At 39.3% G+C, this 24,430-nt stretch overlaps 1 protein-coding gene across 1 annotated transcript; it reads left to right on the forward strand.

Annotated features, from left to right (window-relative positions):
• Positions 1 to 16,140: 16,140 nt before the first annotated feature.
• Positions 16,141 to 21,630, forward strand: LOC117289059 (forkhead box protein C2-B-like). The gene has a single exon (XM_033769989.1). The coding sequence runs from the start codon at positions 16,271 to 16,273 to the stop codon at positions 17,825 to 17,827; it is 1,557 nt and encodes a 518-aa protein (XP_033625880.1). The 5' UTR covers positions 16,141 to 16,270; the 3' UTR covers positions 17,828 to 21,630.
• Positions 21,631 to 24,430: the final 2,800 nt, after the last annotated feature.

Consider the following 24,430-nt stretch of genomic DNA (forward strand, 5'->3'; position numbering starts at 1 on the left):
GTTTGTTATTATGCGTGCATATGGTGGGATACACCATGGAGTAAGGTTTGGATAACCGAAGGTGTCCAGTGCTTTTTACACGGTTTGACCACACGTTTTGTTTTCTCTTCACTGAAACCATTTTATCAAAACCAAGGCTTGAATGTTTTACAGTCAAAACATGGATGGTCTAATTTCTTCCTCGTCAGGATTGGTCAAACCCATTCCTGGTTTTGATAACAACATTTCAACTCACAGTAAGAATTTTGTACAGGAAACTCGATGAAGATAATAATAATAATAATATCGAAGTGCTATATAGCGATGTATCTACCAAACAAGGTACTAAAGGCACTGAGTATATAGCAACTTTCAGAAAGATAGGTTATTGCAGTGATGAATTCTGAGACCCAATTATATGTAGCACCTTATAAGGGTTTACAGGGTTATACGGAGCATACAGCAGCCACAGCCAGTAACACCGGGTCGAACCCCCTTCTCTTTTCGATGAGAGCACTGGGTTCTTTTACATGCGTTACACAACACATGGGACCAACAGCTTTATGTCCCATCCGAAGGACGAATCAATGGTTAAGAGTCATGCTTAAGGACACAAGTGTCACGGCTGGGGATTCGAACCCACACTCTGCTGATCAGAAACACCAGAGTTTGAATTCGGTCCTCTTAACCGCTCTTAAACTACCACACTTCCACAGATGGTTGCAAGATGGTTGCAGGTTATCATTATCAAAGGTTTGCGAGAAGGATTTGAAATGTTGAATGGTGGAAGTTTAACCATCATGGAGGTATAATTAGAACTATAGAGATTTCGGTGGTATAGCAAAGGTTTTTTGAGCGTCACAGAAATAGGTGGCGTGATCTAGAGTTGTGGATCAGTATCCATTCATTCTTGGAAATGTTTGTCACTTGCGAGTAGGATTTATTTGCTTTACTACTTTATTGAATAAAATGCATGATACATGGGCGCTTAAGGTGCCACCATAAGCTGCTTTCTTGGTAACTACATAGATTTAGGTTTTTGGGGGGAATAATAATAATAGTAATATAATAATGAGAAGAAACGTTTATATGGCGCTCTTACACAAGGTACCACAGCGCTTTACAAGAAACTTTACAATAAGCAAATAAATAATGGCACTGATAATGGGAAACAGTCAAAGCAATCAGTCTTTAAACAGGAAAGTTTTGAGATGTTTTGGGGAAGTGCGCTTTCTCTCAGAAACAAGAAGGTTCGTCATCTCGCCATCACCATAGTGAAGTGTCTCTCAGAGAATGTGGCAATCTCCATGGAACCATTAATGGAGTCAGAGTTCTCCCAAATCAAGCCCCCATCGGCGCCAACATCCAACGATGTACCTCAAAACTAAGAAGGCTTACCAAACCCTGTTTAAAATTCACGTCCTTAAAGGCACTGGACAAGTTTGGTATCAAAATATGCACGGACTTTGGTAATGAGCAACGGAGAGCTAAGAAAAAAATCAACGTCTCCATCTGGAGTAACGTAGTTTGGTTTCAGACAGAGGTAACTTCTCACTAAAATATTGGACTCTGAGAAAAACTGCATACCTGAAGCCTTCATCATGCATTTTTTTTTTTTTTTTGCAACTTTGACAACCAATGGAGCCCAATTATAGTTTGTTTATGCATAATTGCGGTATAAGTGAGAATACTAGTCTTTCACAGTTACCGATAGTGTCCCGCTTTAATGTGTCCAGAGTCTTTAACATCCTACACATGGAATAATATAACACACAGGTACCAGGTAGACGTTTGCATGAGTGACCTGCTTAACAAACAATAGCACTACAAATGGGTTAGCAGAAGCACTAAAGTAATAATAATTAGCCTAAATAAGCGGCTAAATTACACGAACACAATAGAACACAAAACATAATACTTTCCAGAGTAATTGTCTGCACCCGTTCGTCCTGGAGAAAAAAAACCGCCACACACCGGGGTCGACCCGGGGAAGCTAGACGAAGGCACCCAGTATGGCGGTCTCAATGCCTATCATTAAAACTAAAAAACTACATCCAGCCCCCATCACCCATTTTACCAATGATGATGTTTTCACAAAGTGATTTGATCAATTTCCAGTATCAGATCGAAATAGCAATAGTCCAAAGCGGAAATCAAATAAACAGCACTTGCATGTCATACTCAACAGATCAAAGTTTTTTTTTTTTTTTTTTTTTTGGGGGGGGGGGACTTCGATAACCGATCCGTCATCGAGAACGCAAAAAGCACCGTGCCGCTCAAAAGACACCAGCAGCGGTCCAAAACGGTCTTAATACCCACCCCTTCTTGATAAAATCTCCCCTAAGTTATACCCCTGAACCTCTCAGTTCAAGTGACAGGGGATCGGGAGAGCACAGGCTTCGGGTATAAATATAGCTTTGACATGCAGAGTTTATAGTGTTTTTCTTAGCGTGCATTGACACCTAGGTCCTGTACTGTTAATTCTTCGGTAGGGAACCTCCCGGACCAGGACGAATCAGGGTGCAGGCAGTTTGGCAAATCTCTCCCCCAGGCCCAATCTGATAACAGAGGAGTTGGACTCTCGGTGTGAATTTATTATTACGAGACCCGGAGAGAAACAAGAAAATCTGTCCTAAAGACACTTAAGTGATATTGTGTGAAGTTGTCAGGAAAAGTTAGTGGGAAAAACAAGAAGGTTTCAGCTGGGATTTGGTAAGGGTGTCAACATTTGCTGGTAGTGAAACTGGGTGTCCAAATTGGTAAATAAGAATACATTTACATGACAGATAAAACAAGGTGTCCAAATTTAAAACAGAGTGTGAAAAAGACACCCACACACACTATACAAATAAAGGGAACAATATATAAATAAAGGGAAACAAAATAATGTTCGTCTGAGTACAGACGAAAGTGTCGTGGCCGAGCAGTTAGAGCACCTAATTCAAACTTTGGTGTTTCTGATCAGCAGAGTGTGGGTTCGAATCCACAGCCGTGACACTTAACCATTGCGTCGTCCTTCGGATGGGACGTAAAGCCGTTGGTACAATATTTAAGTCACAATTTCTCGATTTGTGCATTTCATAATTACGTTAAACCAATAATAATTGTTTGAGAGAGATTGGCTGTTGCCAGCTTGGCGTTTATAACCCCCTGTGAGAGTTTGTCGATTACCCCTTGGCGGGAAGATTATTTTAAAAAGCAAGCAAAATGGACCCATCGCCGTCTATCTACTTCGAAAGGAAGATTCAACTACCAACTACATTGCAAGGTCGATGGCCTTGCCAAAGAGGGCGCTGTCCAACACCCTTGTAAAAACAAACATATAGCTATAGTGACAACGACGTTATTGAGTGCGATGATCGTAGTTCTTCTAATTTTTTTAATAAATCTCCGTACACCAAGTATTTAAGCGGAATTTAATTTTACCCGGCCAATTTTATAATGTTTTCCCAATTTAAATCAAATAATAAAACACGAACTATTAGAGGTCTCCATTAAAATGATTAGCTGGTCTAATTCGTTTTGTTTATGCGAACATTTACACCCGTGTGTGATTGGTGGCATTACTGGCATACCGTGGGTAGGCTAACCCGCCGCGCTAATTAACGACCTCGCACTTCCTAATAAACCCGCCGGCAAGAGAGGGTGAGACAAAGGGGGGAGGCAGCTACGCGTTGAACGGGGGAGGCTTGTCCAGAGATTAAGACCATTTAAAGGCACCGGACACATTTCGGTAAACTATTTTCAAAGACCAGTGATCTCACTTGGGGTACCCAACATACATGCATAACAAAACCTATGATCATTTGGTCTGAGTTGAAGAGAGTATTTGTTCGAAGAAAAAAAAAACCTTGTTGCATTACTTTGTGTGCTTTCAGATGCATAATAAAAGGCAAGTCATCTGAAGTATTTTTCAATTATTTATTGAGTGAGAAATTATCTCTTTATCATAAACAATACCTTTCTTCAGAGGATGTCGTTTCTCACAATGTCTTTAAATGCATAAAACTTGCCCTCCCTTTTTTCAAGATGGGTGGGTTTAGTAATAAACCCTCGTGTCTTTAACATTCCCTTGCCACTGAGAAGGTATTCCTGTCAGCTAATCCTTACCAAGTAGGAAATCTAATCGAACTACTCGAGGCCAGTCTTAGCCCCCCCCCCCTTATTTCCCTCTCTGTCTTTTTATTTTTACCAAGTTTGTTTGGAGGGGAAAGGCTCAACGCCTGGAGCGGAGTTAGGGAATGATTTCTCCCCCGTCCAGGAAAGCTTCCCCACCGCTTGAGATTCCTCTCTCCGTCCCAGCCGGGTGTCCCCAGCGTGGCTCTTTGAGGCTTGCCGTTCATTTGGCCGGCAGATGGCTAATTTCTCCCCTGTGGAAATCCATCCAAGGCAAGAAAAAAAAATCTATCTGTTCTGTTTTGTTGAATCTGTGAGTCCAGAATCGCAGAGCAAGGACTTGGTTCAAACTCCACTGAGGAATCTCTGCAGGCTTCCGTATGGGGTTGTCATGAGAAATCTCTAGCGCCTGGCAGGAGATCACATACCGTTGTTATGTAACCCATTCCCCCATGATTATTTCTACAGATTAAAGGGCACGTCGAAACTTCTCGTACTACACTCAAGCTTGTCAGACAACAGTGACACGAATCACATTGGCTAGTAGTATAGCTCCCTTTCCTGGACCAGTGATGTGTTTCACCTTGAATTTGTCAATGTAATTGTGTTGTTTTCTGTAATAATTGTTAAGTCTCCGTGAAATGTGTGCCTTGGTCGTGGTTGCCTTGACCCGGAACTGCTCCGGTTTTGGGACTCCTCTTTTTTTATATTCGCCCGCCTTTTTGACACCACCATCCCAGCCGGCCTTGATCGTCGGGTTTCGCATAACGTACTTGGCATTTTGCATAAGTTCCAAAGGGGTTGGGGCGACTCAGTTGTGAATCGAGTCTATTGTGATTCGTTTGTAAAGGCACAACTATCTGTCTGTCCGCAAGATCCATTATCCTTGGGTTCCTTTTCCCCGTCAATGTTTTCTAGGTTTTGAATCCTTTGTAGTCATTATTCCACTACACACCTTCCCATTCTTTGGACGGTGACATTGGTTCCAGATGTCATAATTTTGTTGGATGTTTTTTGTGGGATGCACCACGTTCTGATAATCACATGCTTCACGGTCAAGCACAATGAGTCCCCTTTTTGCCATCAGTCAACTAGTCACAAAATACATAACAAAATAACAACAGTAGTGTGGGAAGTATGTATGATGTTCAATTATATGATCAAAGAGAGGAATTACTGAGTGTTTAGTGTTACAAGACAAGACAATATTTCATTAATTATTATGGGGGACAAGCCAGCCGGATACGTGAATAACCATGTCACTGATCATGTACACATACCGTATGATCCAACATCTCTCTACACCACCCCACATTTCCAGTACAATTTCAAAGTATACAGTGCTATTAATTTTTGTTTTTTACCCATTACACCGATGTGTGTAGCACTGTATACTCCGTACTTTCCCGAGTCCTGTGGACACCGTTTTGTATACCGATGATGGTTTTATTCAGCAAACAAACACAGGGTCGGGGTTGGGGATTAATGAAGAGAAAAGTGGACGGTATATATAAACCCAGTGAGATCACAACTGAAATTAGTTTTTGGTTTTACTCATTCCCGATGTGTGTTTGCACTGTATACTCAGTACTTTCCGGGTTCTGTGAACAAAAGCACATGCTTATTACTCGGTGGGGATTCGAACCCACGACCATTGCAATCTTAGAACAGTTTCATCATATTACCAACTGGACCACCGGTATTACCCGGTTGCTTGAGGCATTCGAATTTTATGTTTTAGCAGCGGGTACTGCCAACGATTTAATATAATATTATGTTATCGGAATAAATAATGTTCATGTTGGTTTTTACCCATTTACACCGATGTGTGTGCTAGCACTGTACAGTCAGTTCTTCCCGGGTTCTGTGAACACAATCACGGGCTTATTACTCGGGTGGGATTCGAACCCACGACTCTGCAATATTAGAGCAGTGCCATCATCTGGACCACCGATAGTACCCGGTTGCTTGAGGCAGTTCGAATCATATTAGCAGCGGGTGCTGCTAACGACTTGATATGTTATGTTAAACTTGCAGAATATTCATATTGGCTTTACCCATCTACACCGAATGTGTGTTAGCACCGTATAATAGATGTTAAATTTGCATCGGGGATAAAGAATATTAATTTTTGGTACACGTGTTTCCAGTCTTTTTTTTTTTTTTCTTTTTTTTTTTGAACATTGAGCTATGTTCACTGGGACTAATGTTCTCTTGGCCCCCAAAAAATGTTCACTGGGCCTAGTTCACTGGAATGTTCACTGGGCCAAATGTTATCTGAGCCAGATGTTAGTTTGTCTTAGAAGTTTTGAGTATCGTTGTTTTAGCACAACATCAATTTGCAGCTTGGGTCCCTGTATAATTATAGAGTGTTATCCATACAGGTTGCCGGAAGTTTTACAGAGTTTGGCTTTGTACACAGAAAAAAACAGATTTTGTTTTGTGTCAAGACGCTCACTGTGAATGGTTGTCACTTCTTTGCTTGTGATTCTAACCCAGTCAACAACCTTGGTTTCTTTTCTCTGACATCATTTTTTAATCCCTACAAGAATTTCATGTCAGGATATTATCTTCCAACTATAGAAGGTCCCTTTTTCCTCCCATCCTTTCAAAGAAAAATATTCATGGTCATCAATCGTGGGATCGCCCACACATCACCAGTATTATAGTACAGCTTATTTGGGTTCAGTCATCGCGTTTAAGATGAAAATAACGAACTCGGATTAAGTTTTTTTTTTTTTTTTTTTTTTGGGGGGGGGGGGTAAATTGTTGCTATTGCACGTCTTCTCATTTAATTGGCCTTTGCCTTTTCAAGCACAAGGTAATGTATCCCATTAGTATGGGAAATGTGAGTGGAATATTGGTTTTGAAACCTTGAATACGATAGGAGAATGTAGGGTTGAAATAAGGGGATTCATTCTTTAAAACTTGTTTTTGAAATATTAACCATGAAAACGATTAGCTTATACGAGAAAACATTATTTCATAGAGAACAAATGATGCGTGTTCGGATTTTATTTATAAAAAGGGGGTAACCTTGTTCAATTGTTATTACATTTTATGAAAAGAACGTTGGTTGAAACTAAAACTAAAGCGATAGGGGTTTTATTGAACAATGATGGTTGCGAAGGCTATATTTGTGTTGAAAACAACTAAGTTTCGTTGAGACTATTGGGAAGCTTGCGTGACTCCTTTGTGCAGTCTGTGTTTAAATGCACTGGTCATACCTTTGGTTAATTACTCAACATCATTTTTAGCATGAAAACTTACTTGGTAACGAATAATGGAGAGCTGTTCATAAAGCTTTGTAAGAAACGGCTCCCTCTGAAGTATCGTAGTTTTTGAGAGAGAGAGGCAATCTCTCACTTTATACATGTGCAACAAGAGTGTTTTTGGTTTTTTTTCTTCATTATTTTCTTGCAAATTCAATTATCAATATTGATGCAATATTTTCATAGGTTTGTTACTTTATGCATGTTGGTATTGACTAAGTAAGAATACTGGTCTTTGACAATTATTTTAAGTGTTAAGACTAGTCCAACCTCGAGATATGACGGGTTAGGTTACACATCCTTACTTAGGACCTTAAGTTTTTAATATCTCATATAGGTTATAGGCTAGTGTTTAGACCCCCGTGCATTTAAAGGCAGTGGCCACTAGTGGTAATTACTCAATATAATTATCAGCATAAAACCTCACTTGGTAACGTTGTGAAAAACGGCTCCCTCTGAAGTGACGCAGTTTTCGAGAAATAAGTAATTTTCCACAAATTTGTTTAAGAGACCTCAAGTTTAGAATTCGAGGCCTCGAAATCAAGCATTTGAGAGCACATAACTTCGTGTGGCAAGGGTGTTTTTTCTTTCATTATTATCTCGCAACTCCAACGACCAACTGAGCTCAAAGTTTCACAGGTTTGTTATTTTATGCATGTTAAGATACACCCAGTGAAAAGACTGGTCTTTGACAATTACCAATAGTGTACATGTACACTGGCTTTAAAGTCAGAAGTCAATGTCTTCGCACCATAATACATCCCAATACTAGAATACAGATAGCCTGAATTGGCGGTTGCTTTGTAAATCATTGACAAGGACAATACCAAATGCTATACTTTCAAAACTCATTAGGAATGTCAGTTAAGAAATTATAAACCGGGCCAAAAGCAATCAAGCTTATTATGAAAGTGAAAGTATGTTCAGGGTAAACGCAGGGATTTTCCCTCAATTTGTCATAAAACATTATAACTTCGAGTGGGAAAACGATATTTTGTTGCGATAAGAACAACAAGAATATGTAGAGATTCAGTATAAACAAAATGAAAAAAATCAACAGGAAAGAATAGCAACTAAAATATTTGATGTTTTTTTTTTAATACATATTTTCTTCATATATAACTGCAATAACTGAAAAACGTTATTGATGATATTTGTATTACTGCTACCATATTTTCATGTGAGCATACCTTTTGGTATCATTATTGTGCTTACTATTTCTTCGTTTCGCCTCCCCCTCCTTTACCCCGCCCCTTATTCTTCCCTCAGACTTTTGTTCACGGCGAGTTGGTGGGATGCACAATTTTGAGGGACAAAGGTGACATCAACGTAATTCCCATGCTTCCAAACATCTTACTTTTTGAGAAAAAATGTATGGTTAGTTAGCTGTTGCAAACTGCTTATAAAAATACCAACAATGCTGCCTCCATCTTGGTCACGCTCCTTGTATTGAATAACAGTAATGAATTCTAATAATAATTGTGCAATTAGGAACCAGAATATTCTGTTCTTCCAGCCTCGGTTTGGTAACGTTGATTTCAATGGGAAAATTCAAATTGGCCACACTGTGAATTTCTGCCTAATGTTTTCTTTTATGGGTCAAGCTTGGGGAGATGCCTTCTTTTTAGTAGGGAAAATCTAACGAATTCTACCGGTAAGTCAATGATGGAAAAAAATAAAGGGTGCGAAAAACCCATCGGTGTGTGAATAGAAAAATATTTACCATTTTGTATGCGGTGTCTTGAAGCCGCTTGGTTTTAGGTTTGAGAATTGAAGAAAGAGGCGTAGTCCGCTGAGCAAATCGAATCGTGTGTTTCTAATATCAATATGATTACTGCCCTTAATGGCCATTTCGAACGGGATGATCAAAGAGTGAGTGGGACTTAACGTTTCCGTTGAAGACGAGTACCTGAGTGGACCCGAAGGCTGTAAGTCGGCCTTCCCAAAATGCATGGATCCTTCCCCCCTCTCTTGCTCTCAAAAGATCTTTAATACAATACGGTGTTGAAATTGTTGCTCCGTGGATGGGCGGTGAGTAGTGAAACATTGGAGTGGGGGAATTCGTGTCAAGAGGCCGGCGGAGATCTGAAGTGAAACACCAGCTATGGCACTTGCCGAAAATGTTTGTACAGGAAGCCTGGAACTGTTCTTCCCATTTACTTCAATTTAAAAATGGTCCACAGAACAGAGGAAGATGAGCAAACAAAAAATTAAAAGAAACACGTGCATAAGATGACCGTTTGACCGGAAAAGGAAACGATATAATAGTGAAACAAAATATAAAAAATGACGTTGAATATTGGAATGTGTGCAAAACAATTTACTACAAAATACGACGATCTCTCCTATAATAGCTAACAATCTGATTGGCCTTTGACCAATCTAGACTGCTAAAGCACAACAAGCTGCTAAGCACAACAACATTATTTGTATTTATTTTTGCACACATTTTTTTTCATTGCTGCCCTACATGTACACTTACCCATTTTACAAAGTTTGATAATTAGATTCAAATTATGAGTAGTTTACAGTATTACTTAGTATCTTAGGATATGAAAGTTCACAATGATTTAGATAGTTATATATTAGGAAGCTTTTAAAGTAGGACAACAATTAGGTTAGGGTGAAGCAGAGGCTTTTGTGCCTTAACCTATGGACAAACAAACAACATAAAATACTTTACAGAATAAAGAAAACACAAGACAGACTAGACAAACAGAATACACGACAGAGGCTAATATAATAGATTTGAGTAAGTTAACAATATACTTCAAACCTACGAATAAGCATCAAGAAGGTTTTTTTTTAATTATGCTTATCAGTATAACGTTACGAGCCAAACGACTACGTCAAATGCCCGGGACCGATTGTATTGTAAATATTGTGAAGTCAGACTGTCAACAGAGGGCGCGAAAAGTCACAACGTAATTTTGACAAAATAATATCAACAGTGTCATATTAAGCCTGTCCGATCTACACAGTTTAAACGCCGGTATAATGTTATTTCCAATTTTCTCAGTAAAGTGATTCCTCCAATTTGATATTTGAAGTTGTGCCTGAAACCCCCGAAAAGGAAATGCTATCGACCACACATTTCTTTATTAATCGAAAGGAACACCTATTAATAAGAACAATACAAGAAACTGCGGTTGAAACATCATACCAGTAATGTTTTCCGGTGGTTTAGGTTTACTGTGTGTGTCGGGTCGCAATGAATATGATATAACAATTATCGTAACCACCCACGATTGCATGTCCGGAGCGTCTTTGGTACCAGGCAGTCCTCTGAAAAGATTGATCCACTTTTCAAATAATGTTCAAAAAATTATGCTAAAACCGAGATCGATATTTGTTGTTTATTCCAATGCGTGACTGCAATGAAGAATTGTGGTTCATACCACTATATGAATGCTTTCATTTCAACAAAAAAAAGCAGCTTGAAGTGAAATTTAGATTTCAGAACAAGAATAGGTCAAACTTGTCTGAGCTACATCCGCCATTTTGAAAAGTTCTCATCCTCACTGACCAGATGTGACGTCATGTCTTGAAAATGATGATTTCTCTTTATAGATAGGGCGGGCGGAGTTGAGGTGGATAGAATAAGTGTTCGGTAAATTAAAATAGTTACAAACTCTGAGCGACATTCGCCATTTTGATGTAAGTTATCTACCTAGACTAACCGTATAAGTTTCTTGTCCGAAAGTGACGTCATGTCTTGAAAATAATGCTTTCTCTTTTGGGAGGGGCGGGGGTTGAGGTGGATACCACAATAGTTATCGATCCCACGGTAAACTAAAATAGTTACAGATTCTTCCCATGTGTATCAACTTACCTATACGACTGTTTGGGTTTCCGGACAAACTCAGCAACCAGGTAAATTAAAGTCATGTAACCTTCCGTTGTACTCTCAAACATAACGCCACTTCATTCAAATTGTCACTTCGTTTCCTGGATGACTATGATCTAGCAAAAAAAAAAAAAAAAAAAAGCCATTAAATAGAAATGAACAATTTCGTCGTACAACTGTTTTACAAACTGAGAAAGCATGTAAGTGTAATGACCCTAGTGGCTCTTCCTCTGAACAAGGAACTATTTTACAATTTTTTTATGAAAAACACAATCGCTTTATTTCAGGAAAAAGTATTTCTAACCGTGGATGTTTCATGGTTGCTACGATTAACATGGAAAACAGTATACATGACGCATAATGACCTATTGTATTTTTATGTTTTCCTTGCATTTATGGCCAGCTTTCCTGTCAAACAAAATGCTGGATTGTTCAACATATCCGCAATTCAGCATTCGTCTTACATTGAATATAAAACCAACATCTTTACTTCGTACAAAGTTGTTATAAGTTGTTTGCATCGAGGATAAACTAATATTAATTGTGGCTTTACCCGTAAAAACCGATGTGTTTGCTCTGTTTACTCAGTACTTTCAAGAGGTATTTAGTAAAAACAAATCGCATGCAAATCATTCGGTTGTGATTCGAACCCACGACCTTTACCATTCTAGATTACAAACTAGACCACATAAATTGCCAGTTAGCTAGATGCAGTTGGTGTTTAAAACATCATGGGCTTATATCGCGGTGCGCCATTTCAGAGCGGTCTATGTTAACCGGACCCAAGCTCTGGAATTGTCAGTAGCAGAGTCTGGGTTCGAATCCCGGTCATGACATCTGTGCCCCTGAGCACGGAGCTTAACAATAAAGGCTTCGTAAATATTTGGGAGGGTATTGCATTCTGCTCTTCCAACCTGTGGATGGACTGTGAAGGGGGGGGGGGGGGGTAATCCTGTTTCAGCCCCAGGGGTAGGTCGCGATGTGCCCACTGAATAGAGTTGATTTGGGTTGAATCAGCATTCCGGCCTTCCGGGTGATGTTAGGTAATATCTCATTAATAAAAATAGTAATAGTAACAAACTGTTGTCTGTTACAGAAGTGTTTCATGAGAATGAGTCTGCATCAAGTTGCCCTTTTCATTTTATATTTGCCGTTGTTGAATTGCTGTTGGTATGTTAGTATGGTTGTTGTTGTTGTTGTTGTTGTTGTTGACATCCTGGAGGAAGGAAACACAAAGTTCGCAGAATGTGCGCATAACGTTTTCAGAGCACGATGATTCGATGTTAACATTAAAACTGTTTAAAATGATGTCAACTATTGATGTGCATGAAGCTTTAACAAGTAGTAATCCACTTAACAAAAAACGGCAACATCCACACAGACTGCTTAGTGTTCTTAGAAAGATGACGTCATCTTGCAATGTTTGGACGGTAAACACTGGTATATGTACACACAACTTCCAACAAAGTAAGGTTTTGAACAAGCACGGTACAAAAGCTCTACATCTTATTCCATACGCAGAGTGTCGGAATTACACACGGTAGCGATGTGGATTTGTTTCGTGTTTTGTATCCGAGAAAAAAAATATGCACGATAAGGCGACTTGTGACAACATGGCTGTCATAATATTTAGGCACTGAGCCATTCTTCTTGTCATAAACCAGGCAGCCAAACTGGGGAAAAGTCTATACTTGGGTAGAGGTTTACCAGACGTAGTCAATAGTAAGAAGTTATAATATACTGACTACTACAGTGTGGTGTTAAAGTATGTGGATAGCCTTTGGCGAACTGGTTGGCTGAGAATAAATAACTTAGTCAGAGCGTGGCCAGTGCATAGAGAAACATTAGTCAGAGATATACAGTCGACACCAGTGTTCCAGAAAAACAACTTTCACAATACACCCTTGGTAACAGTACTCATCCCTAGCAAACAGATATTCGGAAGAACTTATGATGCAGGGAATGCCGAACCAACATGTGCCAAACGCTTCTAAATTATCAAAGTCAACAAAACGAAAACAATTTGTTTTCATGTTGTTTATTATTTCGGTTTAATTTAGAAACAATACACAAATGACATAAAATGTTAAAAAGACAAATCATACACTGTTACATACAAGTTATCAATTTTGGAATGCTGGATTAGATTATAGGAAAACGGTCACAAACTAGAAAGAGATCCAATATACATAACGTGGTATACAATATTAAAAAACACATTGATCACCATGGTTTCATATAACTTCCCCAACCTTATGCCTTGTATCGCTTTTATAAATCTTGTTAACAGCATAAATCAACATTATCACTGATTTGCGAAATGGGGGGTGAAGGAATATAGGAGGGGGGCGAAACATCATTCCAGCAGTTTACCACCGTGGGAGTCTATTGGTCTATTATCAATTCAGTATAAACTACAGGTGATTTTTTTTTTTACAATCTACTAGTGTGAATGTTGTTGGATAATGATATGCAATCAAACACTATTTTTTCAATGTAATACAGTAAAAATGAAATTAAATAAATATCGATATTTGAGGAAAAAAATCATAATTGGCTTGTGACAAGTGTGAATCTCCATCTGAGCTTATGAAACATAATATATTTAAAAAAAAAAATCAACCATGTTAGACAATAAATCATTCAATTGCCTTGTCGATAGTGCTGTTACATAGTTCACTTTCATTTTCAATGAGTGACCACTTTATGTCTTATGTTATTAATAACCTTTGCAACTGAAGAGGAATGGAGAAAAAGAGGGGAGGAAGAAAACAACCGAACATTTTAACTGTTTCACTTGCATAAACCTGGAAAAATTGTATAATAATTACATAATTTACACTAGCGTGCCTTTAAATCATAAATAATTTGATTTAATTTGATTTGAAATGGTTTAATAAAATATGAATCAATCTCAAAACCAGTGGGCTGAATTATATGATTTGTACAATTTTAACATCATAAAAATACATTATAAAAATTACAAATTAACAAAAACATTAAATCACATAAATAATGCAATTTTTCTGTCGATTTTATTCTTTATGAGCGGTTTGGGATGTTTTTTTTCTCTCTCAACATTTGAGACCATTTATTTTCATCGATATTTGGACCTTTAGATTTTCAGATATTTTCACTTATTTATTGCTGGTATACAATGACCCGTTTTAATGGGCGGGGTTACAAAACATGACATCACAAGGACGAGACTCATTTGCATATTCATGCAGTCAGAAGTTTTGTTTATCGCTCTGCAATCTTTGGTATCAACCAGCAACATGTCTAAGAAAAAAAAAAAGAAAAAAAAAGTTTTGTAATTGTGTTTTGTAATGTAGGCCCGTTTACACGTAAACCAGTAATTGCAAGTAGAATCCACACAAAAGAGTGAGACAAAAGTCAAATTATGTTAGTTTTCTTGTAATTATCGGTCATAGCAAGGTCTACTAAAATTTTACCCCAAAATAATGAAGAAAAAAAAAGTTTCCACTAGGAAAACAATTTCGGATACTCATCTCTTATTAAAACACTTTCGAGGTGTTTGTGTGTTTCGGTCTTATTCAGTATGTGCATTGGATCCACAAACAAGAGGAAAACAATTCTAGAATTCTAGAATTCCTAATCAATATACATGTACTACCAATCTTATAGTTTTATCCTTTCAAAGTGTGTTTTGTATGTCGCTCTTGTTCAGTATATCTACATGGATTCGTGACCCCTCTGATGGCGGCAGTTGTGACACCAAGGTCAGGTCGTTGAATCACTCACAAAGGTATTTTTTTGGCTTGGGGACAAGGACCAGCACCAAACGGGGTACCTGTGTCGTCTTGTGGTCCCATTCCCAAACAGAGAATACTAGATAGACCCCGTTCATTCACTACACTGTGCTGTAAATACATCCATATACGGGTTAATGTGTAAACAACAGATAAACAACTACATGCCAGCACATGTCTTATTATGAATCATAACGGTATAGAGAGTCACAGGAGTTTTATACCTTCCATTTTAACGTGGCGAGCCAAGGTTACTACTGTGCCAAAGTTATTAGGGGAGTTAAAAAACCCATGACTTGGAAAAAAGAAAAGAAAAAAAAAGGGAAATAATAATTGGCTTTAGTTGTTACAACAAATTGTTACAGAAATCTTTTCCATAAACGGTGTTAATGCTTTCCAGCTGTTTAGAGGGCATTTTTTTTTGTGTTGTGTGTGTTGGCTAGCTATTCTTGTCGTACTTTCTTTTTAGCTTGGTGGGCCGAGGAAGGCGGGCTAGCGGGGGAGGGTTTACCTCCTATCGGGGGTTTTATCTACAAAGACCCGGTAGTATACAAGACTGTAAAACCCCAAAATTAATGGCTGCTGCCTCAATCGTGAAAATAAGCTTTTATTCCCCCATCTAACTGGTTTTGACGGCCGTCGGCTGCTTTGCAATAAGAACAACATCCACTGGTATATTATAAAGATCGAATTAAACAGAGGAAAGTTTTACTTATATATCGATGATTTATAAGAAGGATAGTGATAAAGTAGGCCACTGCAGTTCCACTTAAACCAGATTAAATTACCCCTTTAATCCCGACAACATAAACGAAGTGGACTCGAGAAAGATTTTAGAAACAGCACGAGCCTAGCCTGGGCACACTGTTTTGGGAGATTTGCGTTTGTTAGTACTTGGAAAGTTATACAGCACCACGGTGTGTATAGGCAAGTTTTTCGTGGTGCTGGGTTGAGGAAAGCATGTCCCGTTGTAAATTCATCACAACTGGGTTTCAGTAATCGAGTGGAACGTAGAAACTCGGGTTAAAAATTAGCAATTAATTTATTTGGTCGTCAAAGGAACACTGACAGTTATCGTCGTTGGCCTGTACTGCTCTCTCTCTCTGTGTGTGCGGTCGCGATAGGTGGTCTCCACGCCGCGCTGATTGGTTGGTAGATTCGGGGGCGGGGCGTAAGGGAAACCCTATAACATCCAGAGACTGGCATGACGATTGCTACGTGTTCAAGTTTCAGTGTATGGGTAGAGTAATAGTGTTCAGGCTGAGGCCTTGCAGAGTGGATCCATGCACATGTACGCTTTCAACTCGGTGGAAAATTCGGGCACTACGCCACCCTCCAATCTGGGGCTGACCATGCAAGCCAGTTTCGCCACGGCAAACTCGGGCACGCCGAACACGCTAGGCGTAATGCACCCCGTGTTCCAGGAACAAAGTTACTATCGCCACCCGAGCTACTCGGCGATGCCCGTGTCGGTGTACAGCCACCATGACCAATACTCCAGTATCGCACGGGGATATGGGCCGTACGGACCCCAGCAGCAGAACCCCAAAGACCTGGTCAAGCCTCCGTACTCGTATATTGCCCTGATCGCCATGGCCATTATGAACGCACCGGAGAAGCGGTGCACCCTAAATGGGATATACTCCTTCATCATGGACAGGTTTCCATTTTACAGGGAAAACAAACAAGGGTGGCAGAACTCAATTCGGCACAATCTATCCCTGAATGACTGCTTTCTGAAGATACCGAGAGACGACAAGAAACCAGGGAAGGGTAGTTACTGGAGCTTGGACCCCGACAGTTACAACATGTTCGACAATGGTAGCTACTTGAGACGTAGGAAGCGATTCAAGAGAACTAAAGCCATGGCGGAAAAGGAGGAGAGGGAACGCCTACATGAGGCAGCTCAGTCTGGGGATGCAGCATCTCAAGAATCAATCGCTCATCAAAATGGCGTCTCGTCAGGGGCCGAAGAAACAACTCATCCAGCGGCGTCGACGTCCCCCATCACGGCTACCTCCAAGGTGCAGACCAATGTAAGCGCAAACACCCCTCTTTTAACCCCCAAAGTTGAGCCCGTGGACTCCCCAGTTCTACGCGACTCTCCCGTGGGTCATTCGCGGCATTTATCGGGCGACGGGACCATGATGACCACCTCGCCGACGAGTTACACCGTTGACAACATCATGACTGTGCAGCGCGACTCGACGAACGGGTGCACCTCGGCCGACATGAACTCAAACAACACTCACCCCCACTCCGGACGGCCCGGTCAACTCGTGTCGCCCCAGCCACTGAGTTATCAGACGTATCTCTCAGGGACGGGCGGTGTTTCTTGCTCAAAGACAAGTACCGGTAATGTGAACCTAAACCATCCTAGCATGAACTATCACTGTAACATGTATGAGCCGGACTTGAGCATGGGGAAGCACATGGCTATCGCACCCACACCAGAAGAGGTGCACCAGGAACAAGGGCTGTCCCAACGGCCGAGTCCCCAGGGCCCGAACTCCATAATGACCACACAGCCTAGCAATCTCAGCCCGGTGCACCGTACGACCAGCAATTCTTGGTACCAAGGCCCCCCGAGCTCGGGCGATCTTCACGGCAGCAGTACACCGGGCTCTCACGGTCAGTCCTTCGGTATGTACGACTCGCAACGGCTACCCTCACAACGGCTGATGGCACTGAGTCACAACTCACCCGTCACACTCGGTTTGAATACCGCCGACAGTTGCCAACTAGCCGCTTCATCATACCGCTCCCCGACCGGCACACCGGCATCCGGTATGTACCATGTGACTGGACAATACTCTTCGTATGACTGTACAAAGTACTGAAAACCATAACAAAAACAAAAACCTTACAAAAAAAAATACCTTTAAAAAAAAAACCAAACACAAAAATAATGCAAAAAAAAACGGGTTTCTAAATTGTGTGTTGTACTGTAGTGTAAAATCTATCAAATGATTTCAAGAGGCCCATATTTAACTGATACACCGTATGGGTTAAGAATACACCAGAGTGTATCAGACCAGTCTAAATAGATTGCCAATGTACACAAGATCGACACTGGGTTTTTATTTTCTTTACATAAAATCACGTTGTGTTGTTTGATTTGGGCTAAAGTAAAGTCGGGGCAAAATTTTTTGTTTGGTGTTTTTGAAAGTCAGAAAAAAAAGAGAGCGAAGAAAAGAAGTTAGTTTGGTCAAGTCTCTCCGCCACTCACTTCTTGGCACTTTGTTTTTGTTGGCATTTCGGACCTTTGAATAATATTGCTTTAACAAACAACCGGACCCCATTGACTTTGTGTGGAGCTACGTTTTGTTGATACCTCCCCATCATTGATCCACTGCTGTGTTAAACTGGGAGAGACTATTTCCACACATTGCTGCTTCACAATCTGTTATATACGGACACTTGTGTTTTTGATTTAATCATTATCAACATCAATTTCTTAGCAATCAATCAATATAAATATGTTGTTACTGTACTGTTATCTTTCATTGTGTTATGTACACCAAACTGTTCTGTTATTTTACACCAAACTGTTATTTTATTATGACAATCCAATTTTAACAACTTATGTACTACTTGAATACCGAATGTAAACACACCAGACACACACACATCAGATTTCGTGTTTGCTTGAAATTTCTGAATTACTATTTTTATTTTGTGAGAATTATTTTATTAATGTTGTTGCTCATCTTGGTCAGTGATATTAATTCCGATCCAAGGCGGTCTGTTAATTTTCAATTTTATAGACTATGTGAGCCGCTTCACTGTAGCATTTTCATTTTCCATGAGAGAGTTTTTTACTTAACAAAAAGCAGGTAATATCCGTAATCGAATACTCGGTGACCGGAAAAGCGCGCTATAACAAGCGTATCAAACCGCACACCTTTTTACAGAACATTTACCACAGCATTACTTTTATATTTGTTGTTGTAAAAAAATTAGGTACTAATTTTGTTGTGTCATACAGAATAGTGTGGACTTGAGAGATTGGGAAAGTTTAAAGTTGAACGGGGGGCAAAACCTCCAAAAGGGGGGCTTTTTAGGAGAGCGATGTGCAATTCAGTGTTGGCTTTTTAGAAAACTGTTGAGTACGCTTGAGAAACCTTGCCAGGGTGCCCGACCGTTTACCGTGTGTGTGGCGGTCTGCCAAGCGAATGCTTTTCTCCCGGCTCTATTCAATTTACACCCGTCAACTCAGATATTCCCCAAACTACCGCGACCGGCAGAGCTTCACCGTGTCAAGCGATGTTTTTTGGATTAGGTTTATCGGGGGTATATAGTAATAATGCACACTTCTTGCACTCAGTCTAGCCGGACTTAATTCGGAATCGTTTATTCAACTGGCATTGTTATTTTGTTTTTGTTTGATGGAGTTAAGTATTAATTTGTTAACACCATGCAATACGAATGTACTATGTTGTGTATACACAAATTGTATATGTAAACATGTATAGAAACAATCATAATATTTATATGTTGCACGTTGTTAAAACACAAGAAGGTTCTCTATTTGTGAATATTATGCCAGACATCCAACAGTGATCAAGAATTTATACTAAAACTTAGTGATTACCGAATAAAATGTTGTCAATCTTGAATACAACATTATCGATCAAAACACACATCTCTCTCTTTTTGGTCTTCTCTTTTTTTCAAATCATTGCCACTTGCGTAAGGTAGGCTACATATCACAATCAATCAGCACAACCATAGATTGATTTAACCATTTAACCCATTGTAGAGTCAATCCCAAACAATTTTCTGGCAGTACCATTTGCGGTTCTCATCTTTCCACTGTCGACTACACTTTCATTTAGTTGCAGCCCATGCTCCAAATTATCCCAAAGTGAAAGCAATGCACATAGGGGAAACGAATTGTCATAATCATTATCGTTTTATAGTTTTTGAATTATTGTGTGTATCACTCCTATACCCATATACATTGAACGTGTCTGGCAAATTTCCCACTTGTCTTGTTTATTTGATGGTTTTTTTTTGTGTTTTTTTTCACCCACTTATGTCACATCAGAACCAACGGTCCTTGTTAGTCAAATTTACACAAAGTTGTAATGATTTTAATGTCAATTTGTGCAGGGGACACAAAGCTGAAGTATAACATCTGTATCAGCCAAACAGGCTCGACTCCAACAATTTATAAATTCAACAGAACGTTTTACTCTAAGATAAAACCATTAAGCTTAAACTGTTTTTGGAAATTCAAAATCTTATCAAGGGAAAACAATCCTCTTAAAATGTTGTCCCGGTGTGTTTTAGTTTGCAAAAGCTGTTATAATTTTATTTATTTATTTATGTTTTGTCAATCCCTCTCTCTCGTTCGACTGAGTCGGATCTGAGAGAAGAATTATGCAGCGCTAGTTCGGGGTTGTTCTGCCACATTTTATAACAACGAAAAAAAAAAAATAGAAAAAAAAAATAAAGAGCGGGACAAAAATCGATCTTCACCGTCGACTGAGTCTCACGGTTCATTAGGAAGAAAATTGTCACGTGATCAAGCTCTGATTATTCCAAAGCACTGGGGTAGAATTTTTTACAGTATTTAATAATAAAAAAAATTGCAATTTGTGATGATTAAGGGGAAAACACGCAATCATTTCCCCCCCTTTGTTGTAACCACGAACGAGTTGGTATAACTTATCGAATCAGATTAGCTTTTTAGTTCGACGCACGAATTCACCCACTCCCTGAGAATAATTAACGCAATGAAATTATCAACATGAAGTGTTGTATAGTTGTTTGTGTTGATCAAACAAAACTAAGAAGTGTTGGCATTTTTTTTTTAAGTAAAAGACAAGAGGCTGTTTGACCAGTGGCTGAGAGACTAAGATTTTATACCAATTTTCTTACCATTATGGTAAGTGGGTGTACCCGTATAGTAAGGGGCTGAATATTAAACAAAGATTATCTAACATCATAACTAATAATCCAAAATACGTAAGCAGATTATTTCTTACAAAACATTAAAGAAGAGGCTGACTTTTATTTTGTTTTCAGAGACGATGTAAATCATAAATATTGGTATTTCACACAACGTTTTTTTTATTTATAGCAACTCAGTAGTAATTCATTGTTGTTTTTTTTAAGTTTTTATAAAATACTGATTTTGATCACTGATTTTAACACCCACAGTTTGGACTCGTAAAATATTGATGTTCTTTTAGTAACAGGGTGTGTAGTGGGCCATGTACATTGGACATTGATTATATAACGACGCAACTTTTGTCTTTCTGTTTAAAAAAAAAAAAAAAAAATCCTTTTTGGAGTTTTTTTATTTAGCAATACTGTCTTCAGATGCTAATGTTTTTGTTTTTTGGTTTTTTTTTTACTGTGTAACTTAAAGACAAAGTGAAACCAAAACTCAAGACTTGTTGGGCATTTCTGGTGGTTTGTTTAATTTGAATTTAATTTGTCTTTAAGACACACTTGTTTAATTAGATGTTAAAATGTTTGTACATTGTGTTTATATAAAACAACAGAATGGGAATACTCAGTGGTTATAAATAATTCTTGAATATTTCTGAGGAATTGTGGGAGACCACAAAACCGCTTTCTCCTTCTGTTGACAAGTCTAATAAAATGAGAATGATTTTACGCTAGGATGTAATTGAGTTTGCGATGTGTGTCTGTTCGGTTCGATTCAACCTTGGGATGGTAGAACTAGGAGAGGGGAAAGGAAGAAAGAAATAAGAGGGGAAAAAAATAGAGTAACGTATTAGAGTCAGAAGCACGGTGGGGGAAAAGTGGAATATTGTCGGGGCTAATTTAGACCGTTATTTCCCATGCTCCCGTGCAACTAGTGCAGCGTTCTACGCTAGACTGCGTCCCTGACAGACGTTCGCTAAAATTAAACCTGTTTGGAGAACAGGCCAACTCAAGCCATTTAACTCATAGTGGCTTTCCCATTCTCCACGTCCCAAGTTCATCTTGGCAAAATTACATACTCGTTACAGTCCGAAGGTTAACATGCTGTCTTATTGCGTGTGAAGCCCCATATGCTATACATTGACATGCCAAGCTCTCCCTTCTTTCAAGTATTTTCATTATCGCTAGATTTTTTTTCTAACAGGGCAACGCAACCATTCCCTTCTGAGCAGCGAGCGTCGAAAATACTAGGCGGTGAAAGATGCCTTTCCTACGGGTGTTGGATCATGTCGGCGCCCCATCATTACACCTACGTGTCCCGTGTCAGTCCAGCTAATAAGACTTGACGATTGGCAATCGAGTTTTTTCCTCCTTCGCTACGATACAATACACACGCGTTGCACACAAATACAAAAAAAAAACCGGGCCAAAGACAGATGAAACACATCAAAACCCGTCCATGAATTCGAAAAACCGACATTAAAATACGCGAAATAGAATCGATACATGTTACTGTGTGGTTTTCGGATCAGTTCAGCTGGTCCAGCGTGTTAAGAAATGGATGTAAAGCAACACTTCATCGGCCGGTAATGGTGGCGAAAAAAATGACTACCTAGGAAAAACTGTGCCTCAAAATTGAGAAGGCAAACTTTCGATCCGTGTGTGTGTAGAAAGACCAAGCCATATTTAGCAAGCTCAATGCCATGGTCAGTTTGCTGGAAATAATTACACATGGTCACAAGTATAAACAAATACTCCTTGGTGTTCGGGATGCAATATGCGTAACACATGTATGACCAATTTTAATAAACGACGTAGGCACGCACCACGTTGCCTATTAGCCGTATTTTGTTATGTACTCATATATTATAGTAATATACTGCTAATAATATGATGGAGAAGAACAAGAAGAATAAAAAAAAAAAAAATAAATAACCGTCTTTAAAGAGTAATATTGATGGGGAAACCAGCCGCTGAAATTGATGACAAACGTTGAAACCAGAAAAATCGAAACGCATTTCCTTTTCTATTAGAATGGGGCACCATTGAAATCTTTCAGTTGGGACTTGATTGGCATGGCAAAGGAGGAAGACACGAGATCATTGGACAATTTCCGACTGCTCCGAGAAGGGGGAGCTCGCCGAGACAAGACAGGAGGAGGATGAGTCGGGAGCGGACGCTGTTTCCTTACAAGAACATAATGGAAGACGAAAACACATAACAACTTTCCTCATCCAATTTATTTTAGCATTACCCAGAATGCACAATTACCATTTCATTGAGCTGCTTAAGCAGAAAATACAGCTTAGAACATCATTGCTTAGTCATAATGTGCAGAAAACCAGTAACATGCATATCGTGTAACATTGTATCTTGACTGGTAACCCTGTTTCTGGTTAGCATAATTGTACTGTTGCTTATTTTATGTTGTTGTGCTTAAGCAGCTGTATGAAATTGGGCACGGTTCCCACATAAAATGTGGCTTAGTAGTTACTTACTCTCCGCGTCCCAAATCTCAATATTGGCTGCACGTGCTTCTGCATGAATCTTCCCGCCCAAATCTAAAGAAGAAGACGAAGAACAATAAAACTAGAACTACGAATGACGTTTCGCAGCCAGTGGCACCAGAAAAATTGGGGGTTATTCTAGCAATTTTGTTCTTATCGGGAGTGATAGCATCAGACGTGTCCGGTGTGGATCGTTTCACCAGGTTCTTCTTGGTCTCTCTGCCAGTCTACCTAGCCAACGTTGATATCGGTAGAGCATATTGTGGCTGTGTGGCTCGATTGCTCCTGACACTAGACTATTATAAGGGACAGATTAGAAAATAATTCTCCCCGGGGAGTAGGTTACTAACCCAGTCTCTCTCATATCTTTTGCGTTCTTGCTAGAGCAGAGAGACGGTCTGGTTTAAAGGCTGGCTGGCACAGCCATTGGAAATGAGGGGGACGTACAGAGGTCAATGTGTTCCTATAGCAGCTCATAGGGTTTCACTGTATCCCAGCACGATGCAGGGAAAGTAAAATAAAGGCAATCCTGGCAAATTGTTTTTCACTAAACACTACGAGTGGATGTTCAGACTGATTAACACTCCTCCAACTTCAAGGGTTTGATTACCTTTAGTACGACACAACACAAACGTCAACAGATTTACATTAAACTAACATAGTTTAAAATAATGGTTTGATTACATTAAACTAGCACGGTTTAATGATAATGGTGGTGGAAAGCTTCCTCTAAAATACTACTTGATGATGATGTGTAGCTTTTCAGAAATGTGTGTAAAACAATAATTTCCAGAAAATAATTGTTGTCTCGATGAGATGACAGTTGTTATGCGACTCTCCTAAAAACATTGCTCTTAGATTTTTACCCTTTTTACTCAAGATCTTGACGACTATAAAGCTAAAACTTCTATAGGTAAATTATATACACATATGCCTTCATCTTCATGTCATGACCAAAAACTTGATCATCAAAATCATTTAAACACAATTTTGAGCGCAAATTCTGAAAACTTTCTTCTCCCAGATTGAAATAAA

This window comes from Asterias rubens, chromosome 4 (genome assembly GCF_902459465.1).
Source record: "Asterias rubens chromosome 4, eAstRub1.3, whole genome shotgun sequence".
Classification (NCBI taxonomy): Eukaryota; Metazoa; Echinodermata; class Asteroidea; order Forcipulatida; family Asteriidae; genus Asterias; species Asterias rubens.

Bases quoted from the DNA above. Each gene is read 5' to 3' on its own strand.
- LOC117289059 (XM_033769989.1), top strand. From the start codon at position 16,271: ATGCACATGTACGCTTTCAACTCGGTGGAAAATTCGGGCACTACGCCA.